This window comes from Macaca thibetana, chromosome 2, assembly GCF_024542745.1.
Source record: "Macaca thibetana thibetana isolate TM-01 chromosome 2, ASM2454274v1, whole genome shotgun sequence".
Classification (NCBI taxonomy): Eukaryota; Metazoa; Chordata; class Mammalia; order Primates; family Cercopithecidae; genus Macaca; species Macaca thibetana.
In genome coordinates, this window is record NC_065579.1 from 2,280,517 (window position 1) to 2,293,254 (window position 12,738).

The following is a 12,738-nucleotide window of genomic DNA, read 5'->3' on the forward strand; positions in this document are numbered from 1 at the left end:
CCCTTAGGTATATATCCCAAGTAACTGAAAGCAGTGATTTGGACAGATACTTGCATGTCAGTATTTATTATAGCATTCCTCAGAAAAACCAAAAGGTGAAAATAACTCAAGTGCCCACCATGAGATGAATAAACAAAATGTGGCACATATGTATAATGGAACAGTACTGTCATAAAAACAAATGAAATTCTGATACATGCTAACAAATGAGTGTATCTTGAAAACATTACTGTAAGTGAAACAGTCCAGTCACAAAAGGACAAATATTATATGGTTCCACTTATATAAACTATCCAGAATAGGCAGATTCATAGAGACAAAGAGTAGATGAAAGGTTACCAAAGGTTAATTACTGCTTAATGGTCACAGAGTTTGTCTGAAGTAATGAAAAGGTTTTGGAAATAGTGATGGGTGCACAAAATTGTGAATGCAATTAACACTACTGAACTGTACACTTAAAAATAGTTAAAATGTCAAATTTTGTTACATATATTTCACTACAATTTTTAAAAACTGATGTAATATACCACAAATTGAATTGTATACTTTAACTAGGTGAAATTTATGGTATGTCAATCATATCTCAATAAAGCTGTTAAAAAATAAACTTTAGAACCAAAGTTTAGGAGTATTGTGAATTTTTTTTTTACTTTTTTGATATTGGTAATGTCTGAAAGACTGCTTAAGGTCAAATTGTGAAGAACTTGTAATGTTGGAAAGATTTTGTACTTCACTATTACAAAGTAGTGTGATTATCAAAAGGGAGTGGCAAAATATACACCATTTTAAGAAGATATATCCAGTAATGAACCACCTGATTTTCACAGAAAAGTATGAAAACAGGTCGTCTTGTTATGCAATAATACTTCAAAGTCCAATGCAATATTCTAGACAAGAGTTCAAGTGAAGAAGCATGAGGAACAGTAATCAAGGTGCAAATATAACTTATTTTTTAGTTTGTAAAATATGCAAAGAGATTAAACACTAAATAAGCCATCCACTATTATAGTTTCCCTCTTTACTGCCTTAAATAGGCACTGTTAGAAAGTAACAAAAATAAATGGCAATGAAAGGTCACTCTAGAAGCACTGCCTGAAGACTAGCAGCCTTGGATATTCCTGTTACAATCAAATTAGAACACTATTCTTTCTGCTAATTTTTGTCCCAAACACAATTACTGACAACCTATTAAGTTTCCAACATTGCTAATTATTTATGAAAGAAAAGAGAAAGCACTCTTATCTGTCCTTAAGATCACTGCCTAGAATCAGGAGTCTGATAACTAAAAAATAATAATAATGCTAACAATAATGTAACCAATAAATGTTAAGAACAGACATTACTTGTACATATTTTAATGTTGAATCTATAATATAAAAAACATGTACAAATTATAAAGCAACCTGTACAGTGTCTTATTACTATATTGAATAATATGAAAAAGATCTACAATGCTTTTTCTCCCATTTTTTTCTACCTCATTAGAATTCTTTGGGACTAAAAAGATAGTTAATCTATAAATTTCAGTGCAGTTAGTAATTTTAGATGAAAGTAAATTTTGTGTGTCAAAGTATCAAGGATATACAGCAAGCAAGCAAACAAACAAACAAACAAACAAACAAACAAACCCAACAGCCAGCCAAAGGGGCTCACGTCTGTAATCTTAGTACCTAGGGAGGCAGATACGGGAGGGGAGCCTGAGTCTAGGAGTTCGAGGATGCAGTGACTTACGTTCATACCACTGCACTCCAGCCTGGGCAACACAGTAAGACACTGCTGCTAAAACCAAACCAAACCAAACCAAACCACCACTTGTGGAATTCTGAACACAAATCAAGTAACTGCAATATTTTTATGGTATATGTTAGATAAGGAACATATAAAATGTTACTTTAAAATAGGCATGAGAATTTTCTTAACTTAGTTTTACTAAGCTAATTCCTAAGAACAATTTACCAAGCCTTAAAGAAAAGCAGTATTAATTTTAAAAAAGGAGCAGTAATTTATTTGAAAAATAAAACATTTTTATATTTCAGGCTCTTCAATGAATCCTCCAAAGGAAAAAATTAAGCTGTAAGCTCACTAACTGTCAATAAATTTTTTTAGTCCTAAAACTTGTGGCTATCTTACATGGCTGATTAAAATTCAATTTAATAGTTGATTTTATGTAAGAAGAACGAACGTTAACTTCCTTACCTTGTAATTTCATCATCTCCAAGCACTGCTTTAGAAACTGGTGAGTATCTGGCTGGTGATGCTGGTGTCTGGCCCAAGAAGGAAGATGGGCTAACATGGTTATCGACAGGCTGAGAAGAAGCTTCAAAATAAAGAAAGTGAAAAATACTTCAAAAACGAAACAAGCCAATCAGCATTCCATTTATGAGTGATTAATGTGTAATTTATAGTCACTCCTTTGTATATCAGAATTTGGTAGAGAGAATTTATTCATCAGCTAAAAAACTGGATGTTATGTTGTCCAGGTTAGTCTCAAACTCCTGTCCTGAAGTGATCCTCCCACCTCAGCCTCCCAAAGTGCTGGGATTACAGGCATAAGCCACCACACCCAGATTACTATTTTAAAGAATTACATACAGTCTAAATTTGATTGTGAATAATAAAACCAGAGGCTTTCCAATAAGTGCAAAAAGACTATGTCCTCCTACTATCTCAGATCTCTCAACCTAATTTACATCTATTCTTTTAAATTCACCCATAGAAGAATAAAAACCTGGTAAAAAGCAAAAATGAAAAATAAGCAAAAACCGTCATCCAGGCGTAGTGGCTCACGCCTGTAATCCCAGTACTTTGGGAGGCCAAGGCAGGTGGATCACCTGAGATCAGCAGTTCGAGACCAGCCTGGCCAACATGGTGAAATCCCGTCTCTACCAAAAAAATACAAAAATTAGCCAGGCATGGTGCCGTAGCCTGCAGTCTCAGTTACTCGGGAGGCTGAGGTGGGAGAACCTCTTGAACCTGGGAGGTGGAGGTTGCAGTGAGCCGAGATCGCATCACTGCACTCCAGCCAGGGTGACAGAGTGAGATCCCCTGTCTCGAGAAAGAAAAAAAGAAAAAAAAAAAGGAAAGAAAGAAAAAACCATCCGTTGGTTCATTTCAATAGTAAGAAATACCACATATAGCTTTTCCATTCTAGCAAAAGCTAATAACAGAAAATTATGAAGTGATTCCTGACCATGCTTTCCAAAGACCCAGGTAGGTAACACATGGCAGTTGTAGCTTTCAAAGACACAAGACACTTGAATTATTTCAATCATTACCAAAACACAGAGGAAGCAATATTTAACTTTCTAGAGGCTTTAACTATGATAAAGTTACAAAGCACTTCAAAAGTAGCTGTATTATTTAATTATCCAACATAAATCTCTTTTTTATTAAATTAGAGCATATCTTCTATGGAGAGAAGCAGTATACTACACACTGGAGTACAAAAATGCAGGAATCATTAGTTCAAATTACTATAGTGGCCAGATAGATAACATAAAGGAATAAAGTGATCTGAATGAAAGACACCAGGAAATGACTGAACCTGTGGTGTTTTAGAGATGTAGTATGTCTACTGATATCACAGGTTTGCAGTACCCAACAGCAATTGTTTCCTATCCCAGTTCATCTCTAAGATGCTCTTTTGTATTTGAGCCAAAGCACTTTCTACCAATGGCTCTTAACTTTGAAAGTCCAAAGTCTTTCCTGGGTAGTAAGAATATGTGATTTTCAAGTGAACTGGTATGTAGCCCTCAAACAACAGATACCCACGTTAACCTCTACTTTTAAAAATCCAGAGTTTATCGCTTTTTGACTCTTAAATTCTTTTGTTGCATTTTCATATTTAGATGAAACAAAAAACAACTAGAAAAGAAATTCAGTCAAATGCCCAAACCAGCAAATACACATTTTCCCTGACACATCCAGACTATGTGTCAATGCATCCTTGCTGGGGCAGTTAATCTCACATGTAACGCATACTCTTAGACAACAGGGACTAAAAATTAATGTTCCTATGAAAGAAATGACGGCCTCAAAGAAGGATCAGATAAAGTAGTACTATTTCTTATGCCCCAAATCTTATGTAAAAAGGTCCCCCAGAGAAGCACAAAACAAGGATGCCTATTTCATTTTTCTTATATATTAAGATTAATGATTCAACACCTCTAAGATTTTATAGAAAAGCAAGTAGAGGAGCTTGAAGTGGAAATGGGAAAAGACTGGTGGCCAAACCAGAAGTTTAGCAAGGCATGAAGCTAAAAAGAATATAAGTTAAAAGTGAGAAGATACATAATGTAAAAAACAAAAGCATTTTAATGCCAGCAGAGAAACTGTATTCTCTGTTAGATTCAACAGACTTCTTTTTTTTCTACTTTTATTCCTGAGTATATTTCAATTACCTTATTTTGGTTATAAACATTGTGGCTCTTTATCTTCTATAGTTCATGTATAACTTCTATAATCTTCTCTATTTCTTTAACTATTCTTGCTAAAAATATTTTTCAAACTAGTACATAAATTGTTTACCAATTTTGACATCTGCTCACTTGCAAGGTTGCCTCTGTGAGAAACATCCCTCCATCAGTGCTTGACAATCACCACACAAAAAAATCAAATGTTATCTAGTCCTCTTAGTTAACAAGAGACAGAAAATCTGAACACACTTGTATCTGCTAAGGAAAATGCATTCAGAACTAAAATCCTTCCCAAGAAAACTCCAGGGCCAGATAGATAGATAGCTTCATTGGAAAATTCAAAAAAACATCTAGAGATAAAATAACATTCTGAAACATTACAAGACAGAAAAATTTCAGGACACTATCATAAGCTCATGCTTGTGAACACAGATGTACAACCTTAAACAAAATACAAGCAGTTCAAAATCAATTATATGTAATATGTATTATAATGATGTGGGTTCCCCCCACAACAAATGACTGGTTTAACATTAGAAAATCAATGTAATTTATCACATTAACAAAATAAAAGAGAAAAATCATCTCAATAAATAATTGGATGAAATTCAATACTCACAAGACAAAAACTCCCCATAAACCAGGATTAAAGGTTAACTTTCTTAATATAAAAAGTTATCACAGAAGGCCTGATGGTAACACCACATACAATGGTGAAATACTGTTTCCCCCCGTTTGTGAACATGACAGTGATATTAATTATCACCATTTCTGTTCAACACCTAACCGGAGGTCTTACCAATGCATCAGACAAGAACAAAGAAAATCAACAGTATGAAGATAGGAAAGAAGGAAGTAAAATTCATTGTTCACAGATGACATGGTTATATACATAGACAATCTGAAAGATCTATAAAACCTAATATTAACAAATTTAGCAAGATTGTTGACTAGGCAATTAATATACAAAACAGATCATATTTCTTATATATCAGTTAAAATTAGAAACATTTAAAAAGTAGTACATTTATAATAGCATGAAAAACATCAAGTACCTAGGACTAAATCTAACATATAAAACCTCTATTATACAACACTGCAAGAAGGACCTCAATAAATGAAGAGATATTCATATTAATGGACTGATTAAGGAACTCAATTTAATTCTTCCTAAACTGACCTGTAATTTTTGGAGCTTAAAATTAAAAAGGAAATTCAAAGACCCAACATAATCTTGAACAGTAACAAAATTAAGCTTTACTTTAAATCAACATTTATTATAAAATTATGATGATTAAGAGACTGCAGGTGGCACAAAGATAGCTAGTTCAATGAAACAGAGGAGCCTAGAAATAGGCTCATACGTATGTGGTCACTTAAACGCACCAATGCAATTCAGAGGCAGAAATGGTCTTTCAATGAATGACGCTGGATCAATTATATATCTGCATATTAAAAATCTCTCATTACATGCAAAAATCAGATCAAAGTGGATCAGAAATGTGAAAGGCAAAATAATAAAGCTCCTAGAAGTCCCTTATGACCTAAGGATAGGAAAAATTTCAATGGGTCACTAAAAGCTCTACCTTAAAAGAAAGGACTGATAAGGACTTAAAAAATTTTATCCATCAAAAAACACCATTTTTTGAGGGGAAAAGGGAAAACAAACTCAGGGAAGACATCTGCAATAGATATAACTGATTAGAGTTATTTCTCAAATACATAAAACTTCCTTCAAATCAAGAATAAAACCAATAGAAAAATGTAAAAAGATTTGAACAGACATTGCATTGAACAAGAGAGTCAAAGCAATAAGCACAGGCAAAAAATACTGAAAATCATTAATCATCAGGAACAACCAGCAATAAATAATCATCATCAATAAAATCATGAGATAACTTTATACATATCCATACTATTCATAATTAAAAATATGGATAATACCAAGGGTTGGTGAGATGTAGAAAAACTGGGGTATTGTCTCCTATACTATTGAAATTGTTTTTTTTTTTTTTTTTTTTTTTTTTTTTGAGATGGAGTCTTGCTCTGTCGCCCAGGCTGGAGTGCAGTCGCACGATCTTGGCTCACTGCAAGCTCTGCCTCCCAGGTTCACGCCATTCTCCTGCCTCAGCCTCCCGAGTAGCTGGGACTACAGGCGCTCGCCACCACGCCCGGCTTGTTTTTTTTTTTTTTTTTTTTTTTTTTTTTTTTTTAGCAGTATCAGCTGGAGACTAAACATATGCCTACCCTATAACACAGCAATCTCACTCCACGAGAAATGAGTGCTTATGTCTGACAAGGATGTGCAAAAATATCCACAGCAGCTATACTCATAAAAGATCAAAACTGTAAGTGATTCAACAGTAAAATGAAAAAAATTGTCATATACTTATACAATGGAATAATACATAGCAATTTTAAGAAGCCACCTGACTGATCATTAAGCGAAACTCTTAAAATTGGTACCCTTACTGAATATATGTTTTAATTCAATTAAAAATTAAATAAAGAGGTCAGGTGCAGTGGCTCACATCTGTAATCCCAACACTTTGGGGGAGCTGAGGCAGGATCACTTGAGGTTAGGAGCTTAGGCAACATAGTGAGACCCCATCTCTACAAAACAATTTTAAAAATTAGCTGGGCATGATGTCCTAGACACTTGGGAGGCTGATGTGGGAGCATCGCTTGAGCCCAGGAATTCAAGGTTACAATGAACTACAATTGTGTCACTGCACTGCAGCCTGAGCAACTGAGATCCTGTCTCAAATAAAAGAATACTTTTATAGACTTTCCCCATCTCTTTACTGGGTATTTTTTTTTTTTTTTTTTTCCTTACGGAGTCTTGCTTTGTTGCCCAGGCTGGAGTACAGTGGTGCAATCTCAGCTCACTGCAACCTCCGCTTCCCGGGTTCAAGCAATTCTCCTGCCTCAGCCTCCTGAGTAGCTGGGACTACAGGCACTTGCCACCATGCCTGGCTAATTATTTGTATTTTTAGTAGAGACGGGGTTTCACTGGGTTAGCCAGGATGGTCTCGATCTCTTGACCTCATGATCCACCTGCCTCGGCCTCCCAAAGTGCTGGGATTATAGGCATTAGCCACCGCACCTGGCCTCTTTTTTAAGAGATAGGTCTCATTATGTTGCCCAGGCTGGAGTGTAGTGGTTCGACACAAATGCAATAATAGTGCACTATACCCCCCAAACTCCTGGGTTCAAAAAACCCTCCTGCCTCGGCCTCCCAAGTAATTGGGGCCACAGGCACGCACCATTGTGCCTGGCTTTCTTCCTTTTTGATGTGAAGAAGTCTTAACATGGTAGGAAAATCAGGTGATATTAATAGAGAAAAGGAGCAGTGTTAGAGAGGTATCTTAAGATTGTAGGAAGGTCTCTCCTATTTCCTTAAGATAAAGAGTATGTAAATACGTTCGTGTGCTGATGGGAATGATCCAGTCAACAGAGAATTTGATTATGCAAAAGAGAGAAGGGACAGCTGCAAGAACAATACTCTCTGCAGACAATAAATAATGACATTCAGTACACAAATGGAAGACCTGGTTTTCAACAGGGACTCCTATTATAACACAAGTGAAAGTGGAGTTTTGGGGGAAAAATATAGTTACATAGGTATATCTGAAAGTGGAAAAATAAGGAAGTTCTCTTCTGGGTGCTTATATGAAATATGAAGTGAGATAATCAGTTATGACTGAATAGTAGATGGCAAGTGAAGGTTTGAGGGGAGGGAAAAATTCTTAGAGTGGGAGAGTGAATTAGGGAAATGTAGTAGGACTGCAGGCAAGAATAAGGTACCAAATAAGGCACCATCTATGATTTATGGCCATACGTAAAAAGCATAGTTTCGTGCTCTTCTCCAGCCACGTTCTGCTTTTTAGGAACCATAAATGAAATAGCAGAGTTTGGCTGCACCAGTGTTGGGGGATTCTGCTGTGAAGAAGGGGGCAAAGGACTTGAAGATGTGCAATGAAGTGAACATGATGATAAATCATGGAATCTAAGCTAATACAAATAGAAAAATTGAGACAAGGGGCAACAAATTAATAACGTCAAATGACTAAAGGTCAAAATGAGGTTGAATTGCTAGAATAGAGGTGAATGAACTGAGGGTTGTAGTCACAGAATGGGACGATTAAATTGATATTTTAGAGGTGATGAAAGTGTTAATAATTATAGATAATAAAATCTATAGTATTATCTTGGAAGCAAGTAACTGAGTTGAAGTGGAGGGCAGGATAGTCAGAAAGAGACGAAGAAACCAGAAAGTCAGGGTGTTGGATGAAACATCAGTGTGGTTTCTGGACATGACCAGGAACGACAGCACGAATAATAGTGGCAAAATGACAGTGGGCCTTCGCGCTGAATCTTCAGTGACCAAAGCCAGACTGATGAGGGGAACACTAGATCACCGCAGCCAGGGACAGGTAGTAAGTTGAATGGCCTGACAGCAGGGTGACAGTGAGGGCTTCAGAAGAACTGATAAGTAAAAATCACTCACGTAAAAAAATTTTAAACACAAGTGCTTTTTAAAAAACACAAATAAATTGTTTATGAATTGCATACACAGAAGTATACAACAAAACCAACATCTATAGTTGTCTAAGAAGGGAAGAGAATGGAAGCAAAACATTAAGATAAAGTTGAAACTGCAAGGTGAAATTCAGGTTTTTCATAATGCTTTATTAGTTCAATAACAGATGGGGGAAAAGTAACATAATGGGCCGGGTGCGGTGGCTCATGCCTATATAATCCCAGCACTTTGGGAGGCCGAGGTGGGCGGATCACATGAGGTCGGGAGTTTGAGACCAGCCTGAACAACATGGAAAAACCCCGTCTCTACTAAAAATACAAAATTAGCCGGGAGTGGTGACGCATGCCTGTAACCCCAGCTACTGAGGCAAGAAAATGGATTGAACCCGGGAGGCGGAGGTTGTGGTGATCCGAGATTGCGCCACGGCACTCCAGCCTGGGCAACAGAGCGAGACTCTGTCTCAAACAAAACAAAACAAAAAACAACAACAAAAAAATACATATATAGAATATAAAATAAGAAACCTAAAAATACATAAGTACTTTAAGAACAATTTAGTCAACTGCAACACAATTGAACTGCATACAAATGTAAGTACTAGAACCCAAAAGTACAAAGATAAATAGTATCTGTCCTCATGTACCTAAGAGCGTAGAAAATACCCTACGTTTTAGATATATTGTAAGTCAGCGTTTCTCAAAGTGCAGGCCATGAACTAGCAGCACCAGAAACATCGGAATTACAGGCATACCTCAGAGATATTATAGTTCCATACCACAGCGATAAAGCAAATATTGCAATAAAGACTGTCATATGAATTTTTTGGTTTCCCGGTGCATGTACAAGTTATGTTTACACTATACTAAGGAATAGCATTATGTCTAAAAATACAATGTACAGGCCTCAATTTAAAAATACTTCACTGCTAAAAAAATGCTAACAATCATCTGAGCCTTCAGCAAGTTGCAACGTTTTTGCTGGTGGAGCATCTTGCCTTGATATTGCTGGTCTTGATACTGAGGGTGGTAGTTGTTGAAGGGTGGAGTGCCTGTGTTAATTTCTTAAAATAAGACAAAAATGCAGTTGGCCGCATCCACTGACTCTTTCACAAAAGATTTCTCTGAAGCATGTGATGCTGTTTGACAGCATTTTACCTACAGTAGAACTTCTTTCAAAATTGAAGTGAATTCTCTCAAACCCTACCACTGCTTTAACAACTAAGTTTATGTAATATTCCAAAATCCTTTGTTGCTGTTTCAACAATGTTCACATTGTCTTCACCTACCAGGAGTAGATTCCATCTCAAGAAACCACTTTCTTTGATTATCTATAAGAAGCGACTCCTTAGTTGCTAAAGTTTTATCATGAGGTTGCAGCAATTCAGGCTCCACTTCTAACTAGTTCTCTTATTATTTCTACCAATTTGCAGTAACCTCCTCCACTGAAGTTTTGACCTGGTCCAAGTCATCCAAGAAAGCTGGAATCAACATCTTTCAAACTCCTGTTAATGTTGATATTGTGACCTCTTCCCATGAATCATGAATGTCCTTAATGGCATCTAGACTGGTGAATCCTTTCCAGAAGGTTTTCAACTTACTTTGCCCAGATCCATCAGAGGAATCACTATCTATGGCAGCTATAGCTTTATGAAATGTATTTCTTAAATAGTAAGACTTGAAAGTCAAAATTATTCCTTGATCCATGGGCTACAGAATGGATGACAAGTTAGTAAAGCATCAAAACGACACCAGTCTCCTTGCACGTTGCCATCATAGCTCTTGGGCAGCTAGGTGCCTTGTCTAAGAGCAGTAATATTTTGAAAGATTTTTTTTTTTTGTTTTTTTCTGAGCAGTAGGTCTCAATAGTTGGCTTACAATATTCGGTCAACCATGCTGTAAACAGATATGCTGTCACTCAGGCTTTGTTGTTTAAGTTACAGAGCACAGGTTTTGTTACAGTTATGCAGAACAGGCAGATGGGCTTAGCATAATTCCTTGGATTTCTGGACTGGTAAATGAGCATTGACTTCAACTGAAAATCACCAGCTGCATTAGCAACTAACATGAAAGTCAGCCTGTACTTTGAATCTCCGAAGTCAGGCACTGACTTATCCTCTCCAGCTGTGGAAGTCCTAGAAGGTATCTTTTTCCAGCAGAATGCTGTTTCATCTACGTTGGAAAACTGCTGTTTGGTGTAACCACTTCCATTCAGTATCTTAGCTAGATCTTCTGGGTAACTTGCTGCAGATTCTACATCAGCACTTGCTGCTTTACCTGCACTTTCATGTTATAGAGATGACTTCTTTCCCTCAACCGCATGAACCAACCCCTGCTAGCCTCACATTTCTCTTCTACAGCTTCCTCATCTCTCTCAGACTTACAGTTCTGGGTGAGGCTTCGGCTTGAAGGAATCTTAGGACTGGTTTGATCTACCTAGACCACTTCAAACTTGTCCACATCAGCAATCAGACTGCTTTACTTTCTTATCATTAGTGTGTTCACTGTAACAGTACTTTTAACTTCCTTCAAGAACTTTTCTTTGGCATTCACAACTTGGCTAAATGCAGCAAGAGGTCTAGCTTTCTCCCTTTACTGCCATTGGACATGCCTTCCTCACTAAGTTAAACCATTTTGACTTAAAATGAGAAATATGCAACTTGTCTTTTCACTTGAACACTTAGAGGTCATTGTAGAGTTATTAACTGGCCTAATTTCAATATTGTTGTATCTTGGGGAATAGGGAGGCCCGAGGAGAGTGAGAGAAACAGGGGAACGACTAGTCGTCAGAGGAGCAGTCAGAACACACCGATCCACTAAGCTTGCTGTCTTACACGAGTGTGGTTGTAGCACCTCAAAACAATTAAAATAGTTAAACATCAAAGACCAGTGATCACAGATTACTGTAATAGATACCACAATCATAATGAAAAGTGTGAAATATTGCGAGATTTACCAAAATGTGACACAGAGACATTAAGAGACATGAAGTGAGAACATGTTACTGAAGAAAAAAAGGTGCGGATAAATTTGCTCAATGCAGGATTGCCATAAACCTTCAGTTTGTAAAATATGTAGTCTCTGTGAAGTGCAATAAAGCAAGGAACAATAAAATGAGGTATGCCTGTACTTTGCTTGTTAAAAGAATGAACTGCTTGTTAAAGCAAATTTCTGAGCTCAATTGAAAAACTATTAGAACAAAACAATTTCAATATTTGCAAGTGTTCTTTAGTGACTATTATTTACATAAAAGTTTGAAAATCAACCCTTTAAATGTAAGAGTAATCACTACTATAAAATAATAAAGGTAAAAAGGATCCCCCTTTCTAATTATAAAAATTTTGACTTAAAGTAGATTTAAAAAAAAAAAAAAAGAGTAGATTAAAATGCTTAATTGTTCCTTTAAAAATATTTGCATAATGTTTAAACTTTATTATACTGAGAACATTTCACTAATGGCATAACAACTGAAGAAATAAGATAAATTTAAGCAAACATATGCTAACAGACTTACAGTTGGTGATATCAGGTGGTGCATAGCCATCATTCATATACATACTTGTGGGTTTTGCCACTTTCAAATAAACAAAATCAGATGTGTTCTTTAAGGCAGTTACTGCTTCTTCATGAGTAACTTCTTCTAAACATACGTTATTCACCTAAAAAAAAAATCCCAAAAGACATTTATGACATTTTCACTTGTTTTCTGAGTTTTGAAAACAATTTCACGAAAAGAAAGGGAAAATAAGAGAGTGATTTAAGGAAAATAAAGGTATGCAGAAAG

At 36.2% G+C, this 12,738-nt stretch overlaps 1 protein-coding gene across 29 annotated transcripts in view; it reads right to left on the bottom strand.

Moving 5' to 3' along the window:
• DLG1 (discs large MAGUK scaffold protein 1) overlaps window positions 1-12,738 on the bottom strand; it is a 282,292-nt gene that overhangs the window by 81,013 nt on the left and 188,541 nt on the right. For all 29 annotated transcript variants that reach the window (XM_050779129.1, XM_050779120.1, XM_050779109.1 and 26 more), the window contains 2 exons: window positions 12,469-12,613; window positions 2,197-2,317 (listed from right to left, as the gene is read on the bottom strand). In XM_050779129.1, the coding sequence (XP_050635086.1) occupies window positions 2,197-2,317; window positions 12,469-12,613 (266 nt within the window). The remainder of the gene's footprint in view (window positions 1-2,196; window positions 2,318-12,468; window positions 12,614-12,738) is intronic.